Genomic DNA, 26,978 nt, shown 5'->3' with positions numbered 1-26,978 from the left:
CATGTAATTCTCTTCTGTCTTTGATGGATCATTTGCTCAGCCATAATGAATTCTGCTGAATCTGATAATTTTATTTCTCATAAAGTAATCACAGTAAAATAATGAGTTACTGTATCATCATTTTTGCTTTGTTTCTCATTGCTTGCCTTTTCCACTTGAAAAAAATCCTTCAAATCTTGATTAGTCTTCATGGCTTAAAGGACTTGTCTTTTGCTAGGTTGAAAGAAAAAAAAATTATTCAGATTCTTTACTTTTGATTCACCATTGCTCTGAAATAATGAATTGTATCCTTTCTTATAATGACCGAAAACATCAAGGGTGGCTTCCTACTCACTATGAAAAGACATAGGTCCATCTTTTTCATTGGGATAAAAAACTGGTTAATAAAATCAGCACAGTGGTTCAGGTATGTTAGCTTGTTAGACCTCCGACAGGAAAGTCACAGATCTTAAGAAGAAGAAGAAGAAAGGGAAGGAGAAAGAGATTCATGGGAGAAAAAAAAAAGGGGGGGGGGGGAGGGGAGGAAGTGTTTTCAGATGGTATCAAACAAAAGAAAAGAATGTTACCATCAGTTCTCTCCCACCAAATTTGCCTCTGCCCAGTTCAATCCTGGTACCACTGCTCAGGTCAAAAATTTATTGAAATGCAATGAAGTGACAATATTTCTGGAAACCTGGAACCATCCTGAACTACTTCAAGAATTCTTCTTAAAGGGTCTGATCCAAAACCCGCAGAAGTAAATGCTTTGCACTGATTCCAATTTTGCCATAATCCTGCATCATTATAACAAATGCTGAACTAGTAGTTGGCTAGGCATTTAAGGGAAAGTCACTACTGCTGTTACCAACAGACTTTATCAATAATGGAAACAAAATATTCACTGTATTTGCTGACATGCTAGCAATACCTCTCTGTCTGATAACTTTGTACAATGAAAACCATCACAAATCTGAGATTACTGAAAGATTTGAAGAGTTAAAATTCTTAAAATTTGAAAGGTGTTGTATTAGCACTATCAGGCAGGGCTTGCATTTACTTCTCAAACAGTCTATTTTAAAAGTATTTGCACTTTTTCAAATGTTATGTCATGTCCTATTCCTAGCAATGACCTCTACTGTGCTGGACTTAGATTTTTTTTTTTTTTTTTTTTACCGAAAAGAGATCTCTTTAATCAGCTTAAAAAACATTGTGAACTGAAACGGCTCTTATTTAAAAGTTTAACTTTACTTTCATCAATTTATAATCAGAGTTCCTCTGGTATGTTTGATTCCTGACAAACAAGGATAAAAGTCTTGTGCCCCCATTGCTAATGAGATGATAAAACAGCAGGGATCAAGTTTTTAATTACTACAGGCTATGCACTGGAGAGGTACCAATGATATTTCCTATTGCATGTCTAAGTTGTAACTTCAGGCTTATGACAGTCATGCTGTGTTCCTCTGCCTTTGATGATCACTCATCTTTGTCTCCTGAGAACATACAAAAATTTCTGAGCTTGGATCCTGGGGGGCTTGCAATTATTGCTGTAACCTGGCACAGGTTCCAGTGTAGTACCATTGCTGCTCAGCAAGGATCTGATGTCTGAACGGAGGATAGGACATGCAAAACATCTATGAACTTTTCTTCTTAGACAATCTGGATTTTCAATCTAGTTGTATGCACGTCTCTTAAATAATTATGCTTTTAATTAAGCTCAAGAATCATTTAATATTGTTTCACATTTTCCTATCAGAAGCACAATCTATTACCTTCTCATACATAAAGAATTACAGCCACAGGCACACAGCAATACATATTTTTGGCACTAGGGGACTCAGGTCTTGGAAAATTGATAATACAAGCACATTTTTGGAAACGATCATCATTCCTACCCACGTTTACAAGCTTGTTGAGCAGGTTTTCTTTCTGTGAATAAAATTAATACTGATGCAAGAGATTTAAATGCATTTTCTAGTGATAAATAGTTCCATTATTAGAAAGAGAGAGCTGAGGCAGAGGATTTTGCCAACCTATCCTTCCTTTCCCCAGTTTTACAGATCTCAGCCACACTGATCAATCTGCATACATTTGGCCATTTTTCTGTTTTTTCAAATATTTCTTTTTCCTTTTCCTCCACACTGCTGTCTTAGATAAGAGTGAATATTTCCTTTGGCTGCAGTGCAAGGCAAATAAAAGAAGAGCCACCAGTTTTGCTAACATAGACAAAGCACAGATGAGACAAGAGCAGGGGCATTCATAGGTTACAAAGAAAGCTAACCATCCCTCTCAGCATTGGATCACTGCTTAGATCATCAGGAATTTGTGAGAAGGAAACAAATCAGAGGGAAAGCATTGTGAGTGTCCTTTCACTGAGCTTCTCAGACATTTTTCCTTCAATGTAAGGTTTGTCTTTTCATTAAGAGTTTGTGAAGTCTGGCTATAAACCCACCAGATCCCTCAAATCGAGAAGAGGCTGTATCTGTGCAGGCCATCCACCAATGAAAGTTTGCTCCAAATCTGCTGCATTTTTTCCTGCCACAGTTGCATAGCTCTGCCTTGTTCCACAGAATCCTACAGACATCATCTCCACTAAACTCTCATATGCTGAAAAAGCACTCTGTGGGAAAATTATTTCCCCCCTATTTAATGTTGCGTTTTCTGTTTAGTCTCCACTTGATGTGACAGAGATGTATGTGCATCTAAAATGCACATACGTGCACTAAAATGCTATTCCTTTCTCTGATTCCTTCAGTTTATACTTCCTCTGCGGTTAAATCTTAACCTGGAAAATTTTCCATGTGGGGAAGGAGTTAAGACCACAGAAATGGTGATGTCACTCCAGCATAGGGGAAAAAAGGAGTCCGGATTCAGGAACAGGAGGTCCTCCATGAATGTTGATATGGAAAAAAATAAGAAAGTACTGTTTATTTGTCTAAACATGAAGGTTTTATAGTAGCATCTTTTGAGTGTGGCAAAAATTATGAAGGAGCTGCCTGCATGCAGGGATGTTGCAAAATACTGCACAAAAGCAAACTAATATATTCATTTCAGCAAGAATTGTGTATTCTGATCTGACTTGGATTCTCCAGGGACTGCATGTCAGACAAACACAATAAAAATCAAGAGACCAGATGACCCACTTCTCTTTAGCTTGAGGATAAAACCCAACTGCTTTAGTAGCCCTGTCCAAACTGGCTGTAAATAATAATTCTGAAGAAAAACAGGGTGGTAACACTAACTTCAAAAAGTACTTCACGAATCCGAAAACTTATATTAAATAACCAACCATGATTAATGCACTTGGCTGTAGAATTCAATTATATTTTAAAAGGAGATCATGAAGGAGACTTCAGACTTGTTTTCTTTTACCACTGATATGACAGATCAAAAATGTTAATGCTACAGCTATGGTACTAACTAGAAACTAAGTATAGCTTAAATGCACTGATTTATTTTACAAATGTGGAACATTCAAGGAATAGGCCGTTGTTCTGTAAAGGCTATCAATGACACTAAAGAATTATACAGCTCATACCAACTCAAAACAACGCATAAACAGAATCAAGAGACATTTAATATGCTATGTACCAGAACATGAAATGATGGGGACCATAAAATGTGGATAATCTGAACTGCAGAAATTACTCCATTTCAATGATCTGTTCCTTAAAAAGAAAAAGTAAACTGTTTAAAAGATTTAGCAAAATGTGTGCATAGATTGTGTAAATCACCATGGGTATCAATTATATCTTGAAAATAGTGTACAGTTCTTATAACATCAAGGCCTGGTTTTAATTACAGATTCAGTGTAACTAACAATTTCTTAATTTTAATGAGTCCTATTCTATTATAGGATTAACTGGTGCTGTAGCTGAAGAAGCCAAAAGAATTTTGAATTAAAAGAATTCCAGAGACATTTGAGAGGCACACAGAGCAGCGCATTGTTTTGAAATATGTTGGATTTTGGCCCAAATGCAGTTCTGCTTTCTCATTCAGTGAGACATCTTGTGGGATCATGCCCTTTTTTTCCAAAACTAAAAGGTAAATATTGCAAAGAGCTACAAGTGCAAAGTTGTAGTAAATTCCTGTCTCTATGAGAGAAATTGCATAACTAAAACGAGGGCAGTACATAATTATAACCCTTAATATAGAGACACATCAACAACACTATTTTAAGTCACTGCGTGTAATTGTAAATCATGCTGGACTGACATGCTGTGTCTGTATTGAGTATGCACCATTGTAACAGCAACAATGGAGCAGATAAATTTCATCAGGCAGGCAAGGTATGAAGTGACATATTGTGTAAAAGTCAAAGAACCACTTGGAATAATCCTGAATCAAAACCAGAACCAAAATAAAACCCATTTATCATAATCATTTCAAAACATTCTAAAATATTGAAGATGTAATCATTAAAGAATGATAGAATGTAGTTTACTACAGACCCAGGTAGAGAACCAATGGCTTGAAAGGTGACAACAATCCATTTTGTGGGCACTCTAGTTTTTGTCCCCTTCTTTGCCTGGCTTACCCGAAGGTTGATCATGGTCAATGACTTGCTATTTACATTAAGGATTTTTTTTATTTTGGCACATTTTTAGGCTACTTGTAATGAATGAGATCTAATATGGTACATAAAGACAACTGACTATATGACCACAATTTATGGGAAGCAGCTGGTTTTGTGTGAACATGTGAAGTGTTAGTACAGAGATCAGAAGTCATTAGTCAGCCTTGAAAATGGGCTCTGGAACACAGAAAGAAAGGAGCAGAAGGAACATTAAATATATCCATTACATTAAAATTATGCCACTATTGAATTAAGGTAGGAATTCCAAACCAAAGTGTTCTCGCTTACAGAAAAATGAGCACTTTTTGAAGCTACTGCCATTCCTCTACACTGTGAATTCTGTATGCCGAGGACCGAAACAACTGCATTTGGAATCTCATTTTTCTTCAGCAAATTTCTTTCCTGTGACTTTTTCATTAAAAGAGTTGTAGTGTATATCAAGAATGTTATTTTACTTATGGAAAGGGAAAACTAGATAACAGGTACTTTTTATTCCAGAGGTTTTATTGTTTTTCTCCTATTGTTGGGTGGCCATAATATTTAAGCCATAAATGGGCAAATGTCAAAGTAGGTCTCCTACTGTGCCTGACTCCCTGTAACAATTAGGTGGTGTTTTATTGTTCTCTGGCTTAGTTACAGAGTACAGTTGTACAACTCCCTTGAAAATTCATGGCATACTTACAGCCATCAGATTGGCAGTATCAGATTCCAGAGTATAGCCGTGCACAGCAAATTAACATTCGACTCTATATTACTGCACTGTTAAATATATGCATTTAACATTAAAAAAGTATATGCAAAAGGATAAGTGACACACAGTGATGATCATTCTAGACATCCCTTGTGGCCTGAACCAGCCTAGATAGCAACAATGAGGGTTACACATTGATGTGGAGTTGCTGTGCCCTCTGACACCAGTGGGCAATTTGGTCCGGGAAAGTCCTGGCTGAGATGTGGTAAGAAAGAGTAGGTTCTCAGCAACAGCCTTCTTGAAGAGGCATTCTTGAAGAGGAAGAGGATACAGCTTGCTGCTCTGGCCATAAGGTACACATGAGTCTAATGCTGCAGGATTTTTAGCTCTTTGTGTCCTTAACAAAACACATAAGTGATGTTCTGTCAGGCTTGTTATAAACTGTAGCTGAGCAACCAGTCAGGACTTGTGGTTGTTATGAAGATCTTTGTGTTACTTTATTCCAGAAAAGCAAATCAGCTCCTCTCTGCTCCGTATTCTAACAATAATTTCCTGCAGAATATATATCCAACTTCCAGCATGAATTTAGGAAAATAAGGCAAAAATAGCTCATGCAAAACTAGTAGTATTTAGGAAGAGCACTTAGAAAACATTGATTCATTAACATCTTAGTTCCTACCTTTTGTTAAAGAAAATATTCATTGATACCCATGGCACCTTTTTGATAGAGAACTTACTAGCTACAGCTTGTTACTGGACACAGAAATTATAAGAAAAAGTTAACTGAGACGAAAACCAACCAATAAGCTATCAGTACATATTAGAGTTGTTCACATACTGGCCTGATGAAGATGTTAATTCCCATTAGTGATTATTAGAATAGGAAAAAGCCAGAGAGAAAAAAGGAAAAAGAAAACAAACAAGATATTTTTCCTGATTTCTAAACACAGGCTAATCATTCACCTCACTTTTTGCTAGATAAGAAAGTTCTAGTGGTGGCTATTAATGCATTGAGACTTTTTTTTAATTATTTTTGCCCAGGAGACAAATGTGTAGCCATATGATTTTTCCCCCTGCTATGTTAAAAATGCATTTATATTTTTTCAAGCACACCCCGATTAAAGAGGGCACATCTGTTTTAAGTCCTTCTTTATGAAAATTACTGAGCTTCCTCTGAAAGCTTATCTTTTAATTTCAAAATTCTTTGTAGCAATAACTTAGATAATAACCAACCATATTTCTGTCTTCTTTAGAAAGAGAGAGAGAGAGAGAGAGAGAGAGAGAGAGAGAAAGAACCATTTTGAGCTTTGAACTCCCCCTCCCTCTCCTCTTTGGGTCTCCTTTGAAAAGGCCCCCCTCATTTGCGTTTAAAATGGATGTTTCATACTGGTTGATTAGTGTTAGTATGGGATACCAGCCGCTCTGAGCCCAAGGCTCAGCTTGAGATCTGCGGATTATTCATCAACTTCCCCGGCAGGGGGGACCGTTTCTCACTTTCACTGCACAGCAGCAAAGTGTTCAGCTTTGCTTTTTAAGATTTTTTTCCCTTTTCACAAAGTTTTTTTTTTTTTTTTTTTTTTTTTTTTTTTTTTTTTTTTTTTTTTTTTCCCCCATGAAGGGGTTACTTGAGTGTACATAACACCAGATCACTTTTAATACCAAACCTCCCTCTTTCCGACCAGCTTTCTTGGTCTGAATAGAACATAATGGATCGGGACATATTTGCCATATGTCTGTCTGGTTACAACCATTGTTTAAGGCAAAGATTATTTAAATACGTAAACTGAGACTTAGAGAGCACTTGATTTTGTCATTATATAAAGATTCTACATTATAGCATCCCACTTTTTTTTTCCTTCCATTGCACTGATGTTTTGTTTATCATATATTATTTTAGAAAAGACATAGAGGATACATGTTAGGATTTGTCTGTATTAACAATATTTCAACAACATTTATCATTGCTGCCAGCATTTTGAGTACCAAGTCTAATCGAGCTCAGAATAGGTTTTTACAAAATTGTTGTTTGCTGTTAGCTACCTGTGTGTGTTTGTAATATCTTGTTGTTGTTATTAATCATACCTATGGCAATAATGCTTCAGAACCAAGGAAAAAGGAGTTTTCCCTCTGCAGAACAAAAGTAAATAGCAGACAATTTTGTGTGCCTAAAATCTAGTCCACTTTTATGTCATCTGAGCTCACAAAAGCTGAAATGAGACCCCTAGAAACCTGGGGTCTCTCAGCTCTGTAAGCTATTATGGACACAGGAATACAATTGCAACGTGAAGTTTTTCCAGACATTTACTTGTGTGCATATGTATTTTACCTTGCTCCTTTGTCTCTAGCTGCCTAAAGGCATTGATCGTTCCTTGAATATAGTGTCTGGACACAAAGTTATAATGGCTACAAAAAGGCCCAATTACTTTCTTTTTGCTTTAGCCATCTAAAAAAGGCACGAACCGTGATAAGACTTTAGAAGAATCTATTGCTGATAAAAAGAAACCAGCACCTCCAGAATATTACCATCCTATCAACACTTACAATGGGAAAGAACATCTTCTAGATATGGTGTACAGTAAATGGTCTGGTGGAGCCCAGATAACTAGTTCAGATTAAACTCCTAGCTTTTAGATAGCAGAGACTGTGTGAGATTAATCACACAGTAAGTGTGACATGGGATGATTTGGTAAAATGCTCACAATCATGAATTCATCTTAAAATTAATAGCTACCATAAGCTGAATTTTTCTTTTGTTTCCTGCTCTCATCCCTGAAACATCCCGAAAATGATGTATCTTCTTTGGTACTTTTAGTGAATTACATTTCTCCTTGGAGACATCTTTATCCTGCTTGCAAAGTAAGAGTAAGATAGAGCATAGCAATATGCAGACTTTGAAAACAAGAACTTCTTTGCACTCACCTAGGCACCTGCAGTTGCCCTTTTGTAGTGAATATAAACTAATGATACATTTGTTCCCTTGGTTACCTTCTTTTTGGTTTTGAACCTATACCTCCTGGCTGATCTCTCTCACCATGAAACCACTGCATGTAAAAGTGAGACGTGTTATTTTAAAATATGAATGGCTACAGCCATTGCACATTGTGTGAAGCGCAGTGCTATTGATACAGCATCCTCCTCCACAGACTGGTGCTTCAGTACTCTGGCTAGGTCCTGAATTTCAAGGGGTCTCAAGCAAGAGTTGTACCCAGCTGCTCCGCATATGTCCAGGAGACAGAACTGGAAACCAAGTGGTCAAAGAATGATTTTAGACATATCTGGAGTTAGACATATTCTGAAGAAATTATGCAGATTGAAGTTCAGTATTTAAGTGCCTAAATCTCTCTAAAACTTGTTTTAGGCATATGAATGTTTCTCTTGACAGTCTTAATGCTTCCTTACCCTTCTCATTTCTGTGTCCACTGCAGCCATGATCACAGCAATATCTGAGTTTCTTTCAGAACTGCCTTGTGAATTCTCTTTCTTCTTTTTCTCAAGCAGAATTCATACAATAACCACAAAAATGTAAATACATACATACACATCTGCATACGTATACATGCATTTATATGGACCAGCGAAACTTGTAACCAAGGCATTTGACTCCAGCAGTCAGGAGATGGGTGTTTTTATCACAGACATCAAAAAGTATATCAATAAGCTGGTGGTGGCAATGAAGCTGATAAGTCAAAGGATGTTGCAAGAGATGGATAGACATATTTTACATACTGTGCTGCATTACAAATGATGCAGTCAACATAAAATACACTAGAGAGAAATCAGAGAATACACTTAAAAAAATGTAGCTAGATTTCTTAGTGGAATATTGTAAATTGGCTCAGCTCTTGTGCCAATTCGCAAGCCACCAAATTGAACTGATTTAGGCAAATAAATTGCAACAAAAAAGCCATCAAAAGAAAACCTACGTAATCATCAGTCATTTTCTTCATTTTTGTCTAAAGGCCGAGTGATAATTTAGATGTATTACTTTCAAAATATTGGTAGTAGTAAAACCATTTGATCTGGACTCATTTAACAGGTATCTGCCCAACTCAATTCAAGTCAGCAAAGCCATCGTCTGCTTAAAGGGATAAATACAGTAAAATATCAAATATATGTGGTACTACATCTATATTTGACAGATGGCTCTGAGTCTTACCATCTTCTGTATGGTAATGCTGCTTTGTCACTATTAAGATTTATGTTGCTTTCCATTCAGATTCCTGAACTTAATTATGTAAAAAGAATTTAATGAACAGAGCATTTGTCCTAATTTGTCCTAGAGCTAGAATGAGAATATCTGTGAGAGAAAATGCAGCCAGGAACTGAAGGTGGTTTTCATTTAGGAATGTAAATTTAAGGTGTTTAAAAATCTGGCTCTTGTTTCTCTCTCTCTAATTTATCCATAGACCATGCATTATTTTTCTCCCATTTCTAGCATAGATAGAGTGAATACAGCTTCTCCTTACGGAATCAGTCATCTGATAGCAGATCTTAGCCACACACAGTGCAGCCTTCATCTGCTCCCCAGAGGCTCCGTGTATCCATACAGGCTTCATAATATAAATTGCAACTGATTCAAGACACCCAAAACTGGACGTTTTTTCCTTGAGCTATATTACCACTCCAGACTATAGAAATCATAATAATAATTGTAGCCTTGAAATTCATATTATCTCTCTTTCTAGAACCAAAATAATAATGGGTTGCACTTACTTCAACATTTTTATGAAACAGTAAGTTTCTCATCTTTTTAAATTTTTATTTTACTGTATAAATAAAACCTGCTTGATGTTCCATAAAAATAGTTTTTCAAAATACCTGTGAATTATCTTCTTTGGCAGGAATGTTCACTGCTGAACTTGGCCAAAAACTTAGCCCGTGTTGCAACAAGGTGAATGTCACGTTGTGTAAAGGACAGTGCACACATAAAATACCCACTGTGCTGATGCTTACACGATGTACATTTTTGGATCAGTGTGCAACTGATCATGCCAAACTCTCCAGTGTTGGTTCATGAAAAGCACACCAGACTGCCTCAGGTAAGTCTTCTCCTCTTAACTTAGTTAACTATGGTTTAACAACACAAATAGGTACATCTTTCATCTCCTCTGTTAGGGCAGCTTTACAACCTCTTTTCATTGTGAGTGCAATACAATGGGTGGATTTGTGGATCAGAATTCAATCCAGAATGGATCTGAAATACAATGGAGTTACTACACCTTGAAATTAATGTTACTGAGATCAGGAAGTTTACTGCTGCATTCATCCCCCTGCTTTTTTCACTGAAGTCCAAGTTGAAATCCGTTCATCAGGAGCATTTGTAACATAGTTCATCAGGCTATGGGTCAACATTTTAAAAGTTAACCAAATAAAATTTTATAAAGTCATTGTTTGCAAATATTCGCAGGGAAGGGAAATGGTGGTAGATGTTTGGCATGTGCGTAGATATAAGCTTTGTTCAACATGAAAAGTATGATTGATTTAAATTAAATTACAATATTTTTTTAAAGCACCATTTGGTCTTTAAAGAACCTTCAAAATAAAGAAAATACCTCGGGTATTTATTGTTTTGCTTCAATTTACATTGGTGCTATAAATAGCTGACAAGAAATGATGACAAATAAGCTATTGTAACCCTTTGGGAATTTATTAGGTCATTTGTGAGAGTGTTGAATAGAGTCATTTGTTGCCCTCAGGTGTTTGAGAGTCTCTTTACCCTTGGGAAAGGAATTTAACAAAGGAGTGTATTTCAAAGAAAGCACTCTGTGTTTTCCACCTTTTTTCTGAAGTGTTTTCAAACACACTCCAAGCTAAAAATTCTCAGAAGTGAGAAAAGGAGGTATATATCAGACAACCCCTGAAGCAGTTGACAATCCCAGGGAGCAGAAGATAGGGTCAGATTCTAGATGTTGAATCCCAAATACATTTTCACCATAGGAGGCCCTGATTTTTTTTTTTGCCCCACCCACTGGGTGCAAACTTTGAAATGCACAATACAAAAGCATTGGACTAATGCCCTACTTGCATTTTTTTATTTAGTTGAAATGTGACATGTCTTGTTTTTTTTTCTCTGCTTCCAAAAAACACTGGGCAGTTCCTTTGTTACAAAAAACAAACAAACAAACAAAAAAACACAACACGACATTTCATCTGCCTTAATCTATACATCTTCTTAATTAAATAAAGGATTAGCATTTGCTTGGTCTATTATAAAACAGGTTGTCAGGCAATATCAATATAGCAGTCATGAGGAATCTGCTAAATATAAATTTAAAGAAAAAAAATAACTACAGTTCTAATTATCTAGGTAATATCTAGGGAGTTATCAGGCCCAAAACCAATGTTCTAAACAATATCTCTGCAGTGGAAAGAGGAATAAGAAAGAAGCCAAAGAGAAAGGAAAACTGGAAGTTAATATGTGTATTTTGTTGTTGTTGTTGTTGTTGGTTTTTTTTTTTTTTTTTCACTTCTCTGAACAGTAGCAATGAATTTCTGCTCTAGATTCCTATGTGAAATGCACAGAGTAAGCAGTTTTAGCATCACCCAACTTGGATTTAGTTAAGGAGGTGCTATTAAATGAATTCACTACCTCGTTTCTCTTTAATTAAGATACTTAGGGATGAAAATATGTGGAAATTAAATGGCTAGTAGTAGCAATGATGAAATAACAGCAGATCTTACTGAGTAGAACAAATCTACAATGTGGAAGTCCTGAATTTAATAATAACAGTTGATGCGGGCCAAGAAATGAACAAGTTTTTGGTTTTCGTTTTCTGTACTGACAATTGCTGAGGGGTCCAAGGCAAGATTGATCCTCTTTGTTTCAGGAAGCAGCAGCCTTTTTACACAAATTTGGCTTAAAATAACCTTTGTTTGTAGAGTCTATCAGAGAAGTAAGACAGATAGAAATATGGAAATCACAGGAAATAAGAAAAAAATGCAAATAAAAAAAAAAAAAAAAGATTAGGGAGATGTCACAAGAACAGTAGTGAAGACTAGTTTCACTAAGACAAAAATGCCTAAAACTAGACTAAAATTTTTGACTGAAATAGGGGTAAATGAACTAATCAGATTCATTGATTGGGTCAGGGATATCCAGAGAAAAAAGGAACTAACAAAGATAGGTGTTAGCAGTTAAATATAAATATTCAATATAATAGTTTGGAAAAAAAAAGTATTTAGGATTGTTTTCACAATAATCTGTATTAAGTAAGGGCAAATCTTGATTTAATCTTTTCATCTCTTCTTGAAGTATTGCACTAATTTCTGGCTATCTCATCAGAAAGATACGGGTAAATTGGATGGATTTCATTAAACTGCACTGAAAATGACTGAGTTTAGAAGCATAGAAATTTTATTCTTAGGTTATGTATGTAAGCAAGAGAAAACTGGAATGGCCTCTTGTGATACAGTGATCTATCAGTATGACTTAAAGAATAAATCTCAATAATAAATTTTGTAGTTCATTTCAAATTAATCTTCTAGCATTACTGCTCTATCCTTCGCTCTGTTTGCCACTAACAGTATAGAAAAGCAACAAATGGCTCCAAGATTTTTATGTTTTGATATAAGGACTGATTTGTATTTCTTCCTCTGTACCAAAAGCTGTCCCTTTTTGTTACCATAAAGATGGGTTTAGTGGGAGCCATTTTAAAATGAAACAGAACCTGTTTTCAAAACATCTCTCAGTGTTCTGGATGTTTCACTTGACAGAAGTCTGAATGTAGTGGGCATTTCTGGCCTACATTTTGGGGAGCTGACTGTTGCCTGTCTGTGTGTACCTAACACATAAGAAATAGCATAACAGTCTGCATTTTCACTGTGTTGGCAGGCAGGGATTTGTGCATTCCCAACTCCCTTCACAGCAGGTTACAGAGGTTCCCAGTCCACCTCGGGGATGGTCCTGTAGATTTGGTCACTGTGTAATTCTTCTGAAAAGATCTACTTCAAGCAGGTTACAGCTCCAGTGGAAATTACAGAAGGATTTCAGACTTTGCACCTGAGTTTAGCACCTTCTGACTCCATACAGATGCCTGGCTATCGGCCAGAGTTCCCTTGCACAACAAATAGGATTCAGGTGGAGTCCCAAATAGCCAGCACATTGAGCCAGCCTAACCTCTGCATGCTGGACTTGAATCCCTCCATCCCTTTCTGCACATTTCTAAAGATGAGTGCAGGCTTGATTTAGTAAAGTAAGCTCAGCAGAATACCAGTAATTCCCCCATCATGTTGCCTGAAGTGCATGCAGTAGCATATGCCATGGAGGAGCCTACGGTCCTGTTTGCACCACGAATTGTTTCCTGGTCTCATTCAGGACTGCAAGAGTGCACTGTCTTCCACTTAGACTCCACCTTCATCCTTCCCTCTAGCTGAATGCCCTCCAGCACTTGTTTTCAAAGACCGGTGTCCATCTTTTTTGATCATACAAGGCCTGTGGATTTTTCATGGGAAGAGCTGCTGTTTATGGCTCCTTTTCTCTCTTGCTTTCTTATTCCTTGACTGGACTCACTGTGCATATGATGCAGTTCACAGGTAATTTGTGCAAATAAACCACTGCATGCTTGAAAGATGCCCAAGGTGAAAAATAGCTGAGGTTAGACTGTCCCTATGGGAATAATTCATGCAGCCCACATACCTTTTGCTTAGGCTGAATTTGAAGGTATGGAGAAATTAGATTGTCAGTAGGTGAATGCCCTGACAGTGATGGCTGCTTATGCCTGCCTGCTGCTCCTTCATGTTTCTGTCTTTCTTACTGGCCTTTCAGTATCTTTCCCATATTGTTGTGGATGTAGTCCACAGAGCGAGTGCTTCTAACTTGTTTTCTCCTGAACTGCCTCTGGTGCAAAGAATCTGGTAAGTTTTGTCAAGGCAGTTTTGCACTGGGAAAGTACAAAAGAGGAACTTGGAGTGCCTGGGGAAATTTATAATCAAAGAGTTCAGTGCCTAATTTCAAGGCACCTTCAAGAATAGGCAGCATCTAAGCAAGAAATTCAGTTTTGTATTTGAATTCTTCATTGTATACTGCAAGCACACACAAAAAGTCCATCTGCTCTCCCTCATCCCAAAAGAAAGTTTGTCACACAAGCCATTCACTTAATTAAAATTCTTGTGTTTATTTGTGGATTGCTTAGAATATCTGCAGAAGCCTGCCAGTATCCCACTAGGCAAAGCCCTGCCTCCTATTGCTTGCCAGAATGTCCCAGTGGTTTAGGTAGGGAAATTTACAATCTGTTGCTCATACTATCTACAGCAAAATGAGTTCAGTTGTGAGTTGTTTCCCATCAGAGTCAAGATAAGAGCTTTTGCCAGTTCTCCTGTTATTGACACCCATGTCAGTAATTTAAGCACATAAATGGAAGAATGAACTAGTAAGAAAATGAAACTAGGGATACAGTAAGTGGAAAGGAACTAATTCAGATCCTGAACTGAAATGCTTCTTTGATATCTGCAGTTACATCCATGCTTTGGAATCATCTAAGAAAAACCATTCCAATTCTTCCTCATTCTTCTGATCACTGTTAGGTTCTCAACACAACCACCATCAAGGAAATCAGATGGCTTTCCTGCAGAGGGATCAGCATGCCAGTGCAGCCTCTGTTGACATGTTTTCTTACTTGGTGTTCCCAGCTCATAACAGCCCTGGCTCAGGAGGTTGTTTCACTTGTGTGCCCTGAGAGGAAGTTCTAGCCTGCAAAATTTCATAAGGAAACAACACACTCATTTTTCTTTCTCATGCAACCTCTACAACACTTTATTATATGGTGCTTATTTTTAATTTATTTTATATGTAGGATAAGTATCTTTCCATAGTGACAAATGTGCTTCTTTTAAATATGCAGCAGTAGAGATTGCGCCCTATTAATTGTAGCTTACTGTATTATGTATCAGATCATCGTGATTGGTTAATTCTAAATGAGGCATTCTAAAATAAAATTTAAGGAAAAGGTTTAAGATTGAGATTAAGTCTTCTTTATTTTGCTGTTCAATAATATAAAATGGCAGCTTTAAATATGGAGCTATAGATTTAATTTCCAAGGCACTTACTACTCTGCATCTGAAATGAAGTGCTGAGACACCACTGTGAGACACATTCATGTTGTCTTACAAAGGGTGCAATACAAGATACAACCACAAATTTTGACAGTCAAATATAGGAGGAAGAGATATGAAACCTTTATTAATGTATTTTACATAACATAGCAGTTTCTAAAAACTATGATACCTTGAAGAAAGTCTGCAACTACTGGCCAGGATCACAAAGCATCTGCCTATCTGGAATCCCACAGAACTAAGAGGAGGTCAGTAGTGGCATAAATGTCCATCCATGTTTCAATATCATTGCAGCACTGAATTCACAAGCACCTATTGCCTTTTTAAGTAGCCTGTGACAGATTCACTAAAAATGTGCATGTCTTTGTTTATGTGGACTGCAGATACTAACACCTTGGCCTGTGGTTCCCATTATGCAAATGCTATATGAAGTATACCTTTATTACATAGACAGAATGCACCCAAGAAAGCAGTTTTCAAAAGCAGCAGACAGTCTCAAAAGTTATATTTTTTTTGCATCACTTAAAATCACAAAGCAACAGAATATGAGTAAACTCTACCTATTGTAGAAAGAAACCCATGTTTAAATGCAGCCTCCTTTGAAAAAGGTCAAGGAGCACCAAATGTTCATATTTCTGTTTTCATGTAAATGCAATAAAGACAGTTGCCTCCATGTAATAAAATGTTCAGGTTAAACTGCTGTGGAAACAGAGTATAGGGTGTGTGATTTGGTTAGAGCAGCTGCCCAGGTGTAGCAGACAGGTAGAAACCTGTTTGATACTTCATTGTGCTCTTCCATTATTTTCAGCCCTGCAGACCAGACCCTGTATTTGTTTGGAGCAAGGAGCAAAGTGCTTTTACTAGTGCCTTACTACTGTACTAAGGAGTTTACTTTGCACTTTTGTAACCAAGGATATCACTTGTGGATTTGTGTTCTTGGTTCTCGTGAGAGCGTATCTGCCAGATAACCAGGAACTTGACCAATCTTTCAGAAAAATTCTTGGAATAGTGTACCGAAATCGTTACTTGACTTGCTTGGATAGTCCTATAGATTGTGACCATGGATCTGATAATTTCAGTAACAATGTCATGCCCAAAAGAGTAGCAACACTGGCCTCTGTCTCTGCATCAGTGACACCAATAAACAAATTCAGTGCGGTCATCCTGTGAAAGTGCCGTGCTTCAAGTCCACTCATTCTCATGCACAGCACCGACAAAAATTTCAATGAAAACATTTCAAAAATGATTTTGCAACTTAAGAAAACATACTTCAGCAATTACCATTTCCTTTACCATGAAACCAAATTCACTGTACATTACAGCTTTAAAGCTGAGATCTAAGGTTCAGATCAACTCTTTAATCCTGACTGTGGCTTCGGGTACTTCCTGATATTTATGAGAAATGCTCCAGGCCTGCAGCTGGGCTTTGAACAAAAAAATAATGAACTTCGTTGACTGTGAGCAAAGTTCTACACTATTTTAAAGAAAGTTAAGCTATGACATTTTTTAATCCAACACTGAATCACATAACCCAAATTCTCTGCATAATTCAGGAATGTTCAGAGCAATAAAAAGACAATTAGATCAAAACTGCTTGCTAAATGAGCTGAAATCAATCTATCCAAAGTTGAGAACTCTTGCTAGTCTCTCTCCTGAAATGTCCCATTACTTTTCAGTACTTTTACTATATAAAACCTGAATAAAAAGACTCTTTCCATTCTAATGTACTCCATACATGAATACTCCATCTCCTCTTATTACTAAAACATTTAGACAAAGAAGGACAAAAATTCATGCTTATTTATACAGTAAGTTTTACTTATCATGTAATAGGTCCTGTTTCTGAACTGAGTCAAATCACTTCTTGCTTACTTTGGTCAGGAATTGGATGCACATTAAATGTCAGCTAGGACTGATGTGAATTTGTAATGGGCAGAAATTAACAGAAAAGAGAGTTAAGTTGATATTGCATGGGACATTTTTAGCAAGGATATGATAGTTCATAAATAAGAGGCCATTTTCTTTTCAGGAAAAGAGGGCTTGGGGCACTGTCTGACAAAACAGGGCATGGAATGAGCAGTGGTGGTAACTGTGGTGATTAGATACCCCAGTAAATAGGGAGCATGTGAAACAGAAAAACAGTTTGCTTCTGCTGAAGCAAAACATTGTTGTCATGGGGAGCAGGAGAGAGCCCTACACAGATTCCAAAACTAGTGAGTGATACTACAGCAGGAGGGTTACAGAGAATAAAGGCTCATGCAAAAGGAAAAACAGAAATTAGGGATTAAAAAATAGACTAGAGAATAGCAGAGGAAATAAGTTGAAAAATGTATTTTCCCCCTTCCCGAGATAAAATGCTTGCATTATATTTGTTATGCAGTGAGTTGGGTATTATCTCCTTAGGAGCAGATTTTTTTCCATAACATGCCTTTTGCTTTCTGTTTTGGTATGTAAATAATAGTTTGCCAGGCCCCTATACTCCACCCAAGGTAGCACAAAACCCAGGCTCCACTGTGTAGGCAGATCAGCTCCTCTATCCCAAGCATAATTATAGTAAATTAAATGTGACATTAAGAACTTGCATAGAGAAGAAGCAAGATTGTTAACTCATGAGATAGTATTTCAGATAGTAACATCAGTCTTTAAAACCTTGCCTAACTTTATTAAAAAAATAATTAAGAAGAATGTAAAAACATTGTGGTTGAGATTTGTGAGTACTTGAAAACTACCACAGGAATTTGAATGTTAGAGTTTATTTTGAGCAATTCCCATTTGAAAATTTTTACAAAATATTTTAAAAGATTCAGGACCAATATCTCGGGCTTTTGAAAATCTAGCCACATGTGAGTTGCTGTGTTCCAGTGTGAGCTGTTCCTTATTTCTTCTTCCTTCAGCACAATTTACAGTAGTTTTTATTCTGATATCTTGAGGTATTGTCATTTCTGGGGCTAGAACCAAAAGAGCTATTGCTACCTGAACTTGGTGTTACAAAAGTACATGAAACTTACACTGCTAGGAGGTTACAGCACAGTAAAACATTATGCTGAAGGTACTGAAGTGAGCATTTTCTTCACTGTGTGCATTCAACTCATTTATTTATTTACCATCCAGGATCCCAAAGTGCTGCTAACTACACAAGTTAACAGCTGTCTGCTAGTGCAGTTCCTGGCTCCTACCTCCTCAGGCATCTTTTTCCTGTTTATACTTGTACATCAAATGGGCCTTTGGAAAAATCCCTGATTTTCTTTTGTTCTGTTTTCTTTGTTCTGTTTCCATGCGGTCTTTTCCCCTTTGGAGATGACATGTATGGGAAATGGCTTATTGTAGCAACAGGAGACAGAAGGCAAAAACAATTGCATCATGGGTAAAGCAAACATCAAAGCAAAGTGCAAGCTAAGTAGCTGTGAAAAAAAATTATTATGTATTTGATATTTCAACCTGTTGAAGTCCAGCATTTGTAAATTTTTTGGCAACATGGAGAAAAGTAAAATGCAAACAACCTCCATTTTCAAAATCTTTTTTTTTTTTTTTCCTGTGTTTCTACTAAAAACCAGCCAGGACTATGGACATGATGCACCTGTTGCAGCTGGTACATTGCCATTTCCACCTTTCCCATGATTGTGAAAATGCATTAAGCATACCTGTAGAGACAATTTTAACTATATTTGAATTGGATTTTAAAGAAAAGAAAAAAGAAAAAAAGAAAAGTCTGAAAGACTGTGAAAAGAAAATTGGAACCTATCTTTCATTAACTACTAATTAACTGTCTGACTAGCCACGTATAAAAAGGAGGGTGCTTACTGTGGATGTTTATTTTCATTTTTATTTTCATTTTATAAGGAATTGCTGTAGGTAGCAAACCTGATTAAGTACTTTTAGCAATTCCCATCTAAAGATAATTAAGTTCTGCCATGAAATGGAAAGAACCAGGCATAAAAAAAAAATAAACATTAAGTATGGCAGATATTTTAAATGAATAAACAAATGTAACTATTTCCTACACACACATTCTGTTTTCTCACAATTTACATAATGTAAATGACTTTGACAACATCTTTATATTCTGTTTATCCTTAAATACTGTTGAGCTAAGAAAATCTGCATATTGTGTTTTCGCAGCTTCAACCCCCTGACCCACTGGAGAGTTCTGCAGGCTACTGAGCAGTAAAAGTTCCCTCTGTGGGTAAAGAGCCCATGGCAAGCAGTAATCTCTCAGAAGCAATGAACATGCCTCATCTGAGTGTATGTATTAAGTTTGTTAAATATTTATCCAGATCCATATTTGAGTAATAAAAATTACATGCTGAAAGTACTTCAACTATCTTTAAGCGGCAATATCCACACTTCCAGAGTTTGAAAGCTTTTATTTTTAATTTGCAAAAGAGAATCTGTTTTCCTAAGTGTGTTGCTATGCTGACATCAAGTAGAAGCAATACAGAACTGGCTTTGGAGACAAACTGACAATCCAAATCAAACATAAGGAGATATTTTTATTTTTTATGTTGATGCAGCCACTCCTTTTCCACCTGGAATAACAGAGGACAAAGAAAAACAACCTAGTCCTCTATTCCCTGCAGGTAGCTGAAAAATTGTGAATGACCTCATGAGATCAGACCGGTCTTTTATGAAGTTAAGGTTTTAATTAGATAATGTTATCTCTTGTACCTTGAAGTCAGTGTCTCCAGATGCATCACAGTCACCAAAACCTTAAGTTAAAGGCAACTTAAAAACAACAGAAATACACCCTTGAGCCTTGGCGCTGCGTAGGCACCCTGGCTACAGAAGTGTGGGGGCCCTCTCCACTTAGGGCCACTTTGTTCCAAGTCATAAAATTTCCTAGTTCTGTTGCAAAGTATCTGAAATAGAGGTTGTGACTCTCTGGAAACAATCATCACAACTGAATCAGTCTTGATACTTAGAAAAAGGCACTTTTTTTTTTTTTTTCCTATTTGATGGCTAGTCTGCTGAAGAATGCAGCTCAATGTGAGGATGATTGCTCATGTGTTTTGAATTGTTGATGCTTAATTGGCTTATGCCCAGTCATTCCTTCCAACAGCTTCCATGCAGTGCACATTTAAGTCTATTTGTGTCTATTTTTGTCTATATTCGGCACATCTCTGAGCAGAGCAAGAAGTTTTACCCATATCTGTGTAGACAAACACAACCCTCTGAAACAACTTCGGAGTTTTATTTCTTGTTTTATTGCTCCACCTTCTGGCTAACTTAAACTCACGTTTCAAGCAAGAACCGCGATGAGGGAATAATTTTTAGGGGAAAGTTCCCTCAGGAAAGTTGTAAAAAACAACCAAAAGCCTGCTCTGGCTGACAAACGAGCCTCCAGAGCAGGAAGACCTCTCAGCGGGCGCAGGGCCCGGCCCGGTTCACTCAGCCTCCCAGGGCTGTCGGGGCCCCTCGCCCTGTGGGGAGCAGCATGTCGGCACGGCCAGACAGAACTTCTTTTATTTATCCACTTTTATTATTTATCAGCGGGGCGGCGGGGCGGGGCAAGCCCCTGTGAAGGCGGCGGCGGGAAAACCCGGCCAGCTTCGGCGGCGTCCGCTGGGGCCAGCCGAATACTTTGGGCCTCTTCGGCAGCGCTCGAGCCTCGGCAGCCAATCAGGGAAGGCCGCGCGTTCCCGCCTGGCGCCGCCAGCGCGTGCTGCGTGAGGCGAGGCGCTGGGTGTGGCCTGAGGGGAGGCTGCGGCGGTAAAGCCGAGGGCCTGGGTGGGGGAGCGGCTGTGGTTGGACTCCGGTAGCGGCCTGAGGCAGGTGGAGGTGTCGGGACTGAGCCCAGAGAGAGGGCAGGTTGTTGTGGGAGGAGTGTGGGAGGGGTCGGGGGGTGGTTTGGGGTATTAGGGGAGCTGTCCGAGCAGAGGGGTGGGCGTGTGGTTGGCAGGGGGTGTGAGGTGCTCTGGGGGTAGAGCGGGGAATGGGTCTGAACCCAGTTGCAGATGTAACTTGGTGTCATGGGCCCTGACTTTGGCTTGACTGAGGTGTATTTGCCTGTGCTCGCCAGTTGTCTTTCTGCACAGTTTGAGAGCACCTGGTGGGCTGTGCCGTTAGGCCTGCGCTGAGGAGCCATTACTTACTCACACTGGCTGTTGTGGCTGCATTAATGTGGAGAGACAGAGGCTGGGGGGGCTGTAAATAAGGGTGCATCTTACTGAGTCAATTTAAATTAAACAAGGGCAAATGCGATAGTGCTGTTCATAATATGTGTTGGGTGGGGGAAGTGGGAGATTGAACGCTAATGCTGTACATGCCTTGTCTTAGAAGGGAAAATGACAGGAAGAGCTAGAGCCAGAGCCAGAGGGAGGCCTCCAGGACAGGAAACTGCTGTTTCTTCTGTAGGAGCTGCGTCTGTAAGTTGGTTCTTTTTAGTTCACACAGCTATGCTCTGAAAAGACTTAGCTAATATCAGATCTATACATGTACGTTGAATGATATATGTATGTATATCTTGTGTCGGATGTATTTAATCAAAAGCAGTTAATAAAATTAAACAATTCTGTGTGATTTGAAATAAGTGCCCTATTGTATTATATAGTAATATAGTTGTCTGAATAGAATGAGTAGAAATAGGAGGTAGCTTATAAGCTTGTTTCTGAAATAGGAAAATGTGTCTTGTAGCATTGATGGCCCTCTTGAACTGGGAATGGGGTTTATAAACATGAGATGTGATTACTTCAAACTTGTGTTTCATGACTCGAGTAGGATTTATAGCAGAAGTCAGGAGGTGATGTAAGTATCTTCTTGTGGAGGAGGAAAGAAAAGAAACCATGACTATAGGTGAAGTTGGACAACAAATGTTGATGCAGTCCAAGTGGAGAAAAAATGATTTTATCTCTTTTTCTCCCTATATAAACTGACACTGTTCTATTGTATGGGCTGAGCATATCTTCCTCTGCAAAGGTCAGTTCTAGAAGTGTTTCTAAAGCCACTTTTGTACGAGGCTGCAGAATGAAGAAAAGAGTTTCATACAAGTTTGGAAAATGAGGGCTTAGGCGTGCACTTGTGTCTCAAGTGAGAACACGATCTGCCCTAATTGTAGGGGAAAACAGTAGCAAGTAGCCATGTGTTATAGAAATGCACCATGCTATTTGACTTTTACACTGGACTGATACGGAGGTATCATACATAATACCAACAAGTTGTTACTGCTAGTGATTTTTTCTAGTGATTTTTTTTTTTTTTTTTTCAAAAAAGGTTAGTGAGGTTTAAGGTCAGAGGCCTACCTTTCCTTACTGACTTTCTGACAAATTTGTGGTTGTTCTTGCTGCAAAGGTAGGAAAAGGGAGGTGAGGGGGTGGGGGGAGGGGGGCAACGGGATGAGTAGGAAGGAGTACAGGGAAAGAGGACAGTGAGCACAAATTGCAATGAGTTATTTTGAGTGGACATAAAGACCATAAGGTGGAGAATATAAGAACGTGGAGGCCTACCTACTTACTGATGTTGTGGAGTGCTGTGTTCTGCATCAGAACGTGCATGTGGGAATTGTGAGACAGGTGCCAAGTGCTCTGAGAGTGAAGGGGTAGAGGAATTCCAGGGGTTGGGTGCTGGCAGGGTGTGTGGCAGTGGTTTGAGGGGTCCTATAATAACTGCTGTGTTGTGGGACAGAGCTGCTCAGGTTTCGTAGTTTTATTTATAGAATAAATGTGTATTTCTTCTCTGGAAACCTGGATTTGTTTTGGAGGAAAAAAGCTCTTATCTATTCCAGGTTATTCTGAGGAATTCTTCCAGACATGACACTCTTTAATGTTACTTAATCATTGAACACTAAAGCTGCAAGAGCTGTTTTATAAAAATAAGTACTGCAGATAAATGAACGTAACTTCCAGAAGAAAAAGAATAAAATTAATAAATAAATATATATATATATATATATATATATATATATATCACAAGTTGTCACCCATTGGGTGTTTGGGTATTTGAACTTAATTAGTGGCTGTGTTTTGCTGTACTCTAAGAAGCATGCTGTTTCTTTAGTTGTGATAGGAAAAGTTGTTCTCAACTATTGCAGGCTCAACAGTCTTTTTCAAGTCATCCATCTGGTCGTCGGCAACCTCAACAGCCAAGTCTTCCGCCAACACTGTCAGAAGAATTCAGTGGCCGTGGGCGACAGAGAGTCCCTCAGACTGTTCCAAAGCCACTAGGTCAGAAAGAGGAAAAAATGTTCATTTCCCACAAGAGCAAGTGAAGAGAGCTAATGTGTTCTTTATACAACATTTCTAATTCTTTTCAAAATTAGATTCTTACTAAGATTTGGAAAAGTTTACAGTGTTTACCTTGTGTTGATAGTATTGTCACGCTAATACGCAGCATAACAGAACCTGGACTTTTGAAAGCTACTTTAAGTGTGCTAGAAATTAAACAGGTTACCAGCTCATTTATCAAAACAGTAAGTAAATAAATAAAATTAGAAGGCTGTTGGCACAATCAACTGCATGACTACCATTAGTACTTTTTTTCTGCTATGTCATTCTTTTTCTTGAATGTTAGTAATGAAATGAAGCTCTCATATCACAGTGTGCCACAATGTACTCCTTCATATTTCAGTGTCATTTTGAGTTGAAACAAGGGCTATTTCCCCTGCATTTGCAGAAGAGATTGACTTAGTTTATTAGTCCATCCTTCTTCATCTGGCTAATGAGCTGTTCTGTTTGCATGCTGGTTAAATGTAAATCTTAGTAAGATAGTATGTATTACTTTTCATTTTTTTTTCTCAATTTTCAAACCAATAGGATTACAGATTTCAGCTGGATTTCAGGAGTTGTCTTTAGCAGATAGGGGTGGACGTCGTCGGGATTTCCATGACTTAGGGGTGAATACTCGGCAAGCCATAGAACATGTTCGAGAATCAAAAACTGGTATGTTCAGATTAGATTATGGACAACTGTAAGCAAGTTGAAATGAAAAGTAGTTCTTAAAGGTCAACCTAAATATTGCCAATTGCTTTGCATGTTGTAGGTTTTTTTGTTTTTGTCTGAGGTGTATTTTGAATAGGAAAAGTGGATAACCAAAATAAAATGGATAATCCGTAATTGACTGCAGTGCACATTTTGTATTAATTTGTGTTTTTAAGTCTAAAGGAAATTTGAAATGAAACTTGAAAAACTAGCAAAAATACTTTAACTGAACTGCAGCTAGTTCTCACTGCATGTTTTTTACTTTTAAATCTTGAAATACCGAAAGATATGTCATTTTAGCCTGTGGGAATGGGAAAGTAGATGCCTATATTGATTGATACTTGTGTTGGTTTTTGCTCCATGTTTATCGTTCACGTAAAGTAATTTGTCCATTTGTGTTTTGGTAGCGATTCATCTCTGTTGCAGATGGTGCTTACCCTTTAGGAGACAGGTTACTGATATAAATGTTTACCTCAGTTGATGTGGGAGTTTTCCTGATGGATGAAGGAATTATAAAAAGCTCTGGTGACTGTGATAACACTGTACATATGTGACAGTTTTCTATAACTTTCATTGTACAAAACAATTGCAGAATGCAACAGATATCTAATCTCTGTATGACAGTATTTTAAAACTTCTCAGCGTTGTTAAAGTATTATAAACTGTTAAACTTTTGTAACCACTAGGATGTTTGCCTCTCATTTTAGGTTCTTCAGGTATTATGATAAAATTAATTGCGAATTATTTTCGACTGACATCTCGACCCCAATGGGCTTTGTATCAGTACCATATTGGCTATAATCCTGAGATGGAAGCTCGCCGTCTTCGATCAGCTTTGCTCTTTCAGCATGAAGAGCTAATTGGAAAGACACATGCGTTTGATGGATCAATATTATTCTTGCCAAAAAAACTAGGGAATAAGGTATGATATGAGAATTCTATAATATTCTTATTTTGACTTACATTTTATGTTGCTTCTTATTTCTTACTAGTCTGGCTGAATGTAGAGAATTGATGTCCCATGAGTAACATTTAGTTGGATTGAATTTAGTAGTGTAAGCTAATTTGCCTGCACAGAGAAATCTGGTAATAAACTTCTGATTCTAATTCTCAGGCTCTGCAAACTTGAATAATCCTCTGCACAGAAGCAGATAGTGCAGACAGTTTTCTTTCTGCATGGATCAGTAGGTGTTTACCATATGCATTTTTAATGTTTTTTTTTTCCTCTCCGATACCTGAATTAGTAAGCAAATATGAAGTTAATTTCCACAACTTGAATCTGTGTTTAGCCCATGATGGTAATTCTGTAAGTGATCTCCCTGTCTTCATCTTGACCCATGAGCTTTCTTGCTCTTGTTCATCCTGATTTTTTCCCCACTGTCCTACTGGGATGGGAGGCAAGGGGGTGTGAGCAAGCAGTAAGGTGGAGTTCGTCTGCTAGCCGGCAGTCAGCCAACCACAGCCGCCCCCTTTGCCCATACTGCATCCTTGCTAACAATCTGCCCCAAATTGTCTGCTTGTACAACCTGCTTTTGGGATAGCCTCTGTTCTGTGCCTAGTGTTTCATATAAGCAAGCAAAGCATTCTCGATCGCAGTTTACAGTCATAGTAGGAAATCAAATTCATGTTTCAGCTAATTTTTGAGTTTATTATGTAGAATTTTAATATGCTACTACACTTGATATTAATGGAGCAAAGTCCAGCTATAGCCCTGTTTGCCTTCGGTTTTGTTAATCTAATTTGGCTTTTTCAGGTTACTGAAGTCTTTAGTAAGACACGAAATGGAGAAGATGTGAAGATCACAATCACACTGACTAATGAATTGCCGCCTAATTCACCTACATGTCTGCAGTTTTATAACATCATTTTTAGAAGGTTTGCTTACCAGATTACGTCTTTATAAGAAGTCATTTGAGAAATATCTGACTTAAGTGTTTCCTTTCTAAGGAACGGACTACAAATCAATATGACAAATGTAAATTTTCAAGCCTTTGTAGCTACTGTTACTATGTGGCCGACCACATCTGGTAACATTTTAGAGTGCAGTTACATGCATGCTTCTGGTACATGTTAGTATAAAGCTAGTTTATGCTTTTTTTTTGAGCAAGCAGAGACATGCTGCAGTGCTCATTATTGTAGGCAGTTAGCCTGTCTCTGCCCTCTTCTGTCTGTGGATTTGCCTCTTAAAGAACAGTGTAGTTCAAGACTTCTAACTGAAAAAGTTAGTTTTTTCCTTCCACTACAGTCTTTCTACTTGAACTTGCTACCTGGTTTCACCCAAAAAGTAGCTTGTTTTGACTGTTACCTTCAGCTGGTTGATAAGGTTATATGGTAACTTCTTCTCAACTTCTGAAGTTGTCATTTAATAAACTAAATTTCTAAATTTAATCAAAAGTTCACATTTGTGACTTTCATGTAGTCAAATGAACAAACAATACAGCTGTACAGAGGGATGGGACCACAGATAGTTGATAAACTGAATAATAATGGTGAATGACATCTTTATTTCAACTTGCAGGCTTTTGAAGATGATGAATTTGCAGCAGATTGGACGTAACTATTACAACCCCAATGACCCAGTCAGCATCCCTAATCACAGGTTTGGCAAAATGAAAAGCCAAGGGGTGGGGAGAAAGAGGAGGATTTTTCAGTATTGCTCCAGTGGTTTATCTTGTAATAAAGACTCAAAGACTTAACTTAAAACCCGTTATTCCTTATAGAGCATGAGGCCTCCTTCTCATAACTTCGTGCTGTGTGCAATGTCTGGTGACTCTTT

At 37.8% G+C, this 26,978-nt stretch overlaps 1 protein-coding gene across 4 annotated transcripts in view; it reads left to right on the top strand.

Annotated features, from left to right (window-relative positions):
- The window catches only part of PIWIL1 (piwi like RNA-mediated gene silencing 1), a 133,469-nt gene that overhangs the window by 91,649 nt on the left and 14,842 nt on the right, over window positions 1–26,978 (top strand). Inside the window, exons 3-10 of one of the 4 annotated variants that reach the window (XM_068654306.1) lie at window positions 10,085–10,282; window positions 19,413–19,535; window positions 21,567–21,655; window positions 23,317–23,449; window positions 24,038–24,163; window positions 24,910–25,124; window positions 25,956–26,077; window positions 26,721–26,801. In XM_068654306.1, coding sequence (XP_068510407.1) covers window positions 21,575–21,655; window positions 23,317–23,449; window positions 24,038–24,163; window positions 24,910–25,124; window positions 25,956–26,077; window positions 26,721–26,801 — 758 coding nt within the window. In that variant the 5' untranslated portion in view covers window positions 10,085–10,282; window positions 19,413–19,535; window positions 21,567–21,574. Of the gene's footprint in view, window positions 1–10,084; window positions 10,283–19,412; window positions 19,536–20,864; window positions 21,099–21,172; window positions 21,200–21,566; window positions 21,656–23,316; window positions 23,450–24,037; window positions 24,164–24,909; window positions 25,125–25,955; window positions 26,078–26,720; window positions 26,802–26,978 lie in introns of those variants that run through there. The other 3 variants (XM_068654304.1, XM_068654303.1, XM_068654305.1) reach the window with 3 other exon arrangements.

The sequence above is a fragment of the Anas acuta genome, chromosome 17, assembly GCF_963932015.1.
Source record: "Anas acuta chromosome 17, bAnaAcu1.1, whole genome shotgun sequence".
In the NCBI taxonomy this organism is placed as follows: Eukaryota; Metazoa; Chordata; class Aves; order Anseriformes; family Anatidae; genus Anas; species Anas acuta.
Note: the sequence above shows the minus strand (reverse complement) of the source record. Positions and strands in the feature narration are given on the sequence as shown.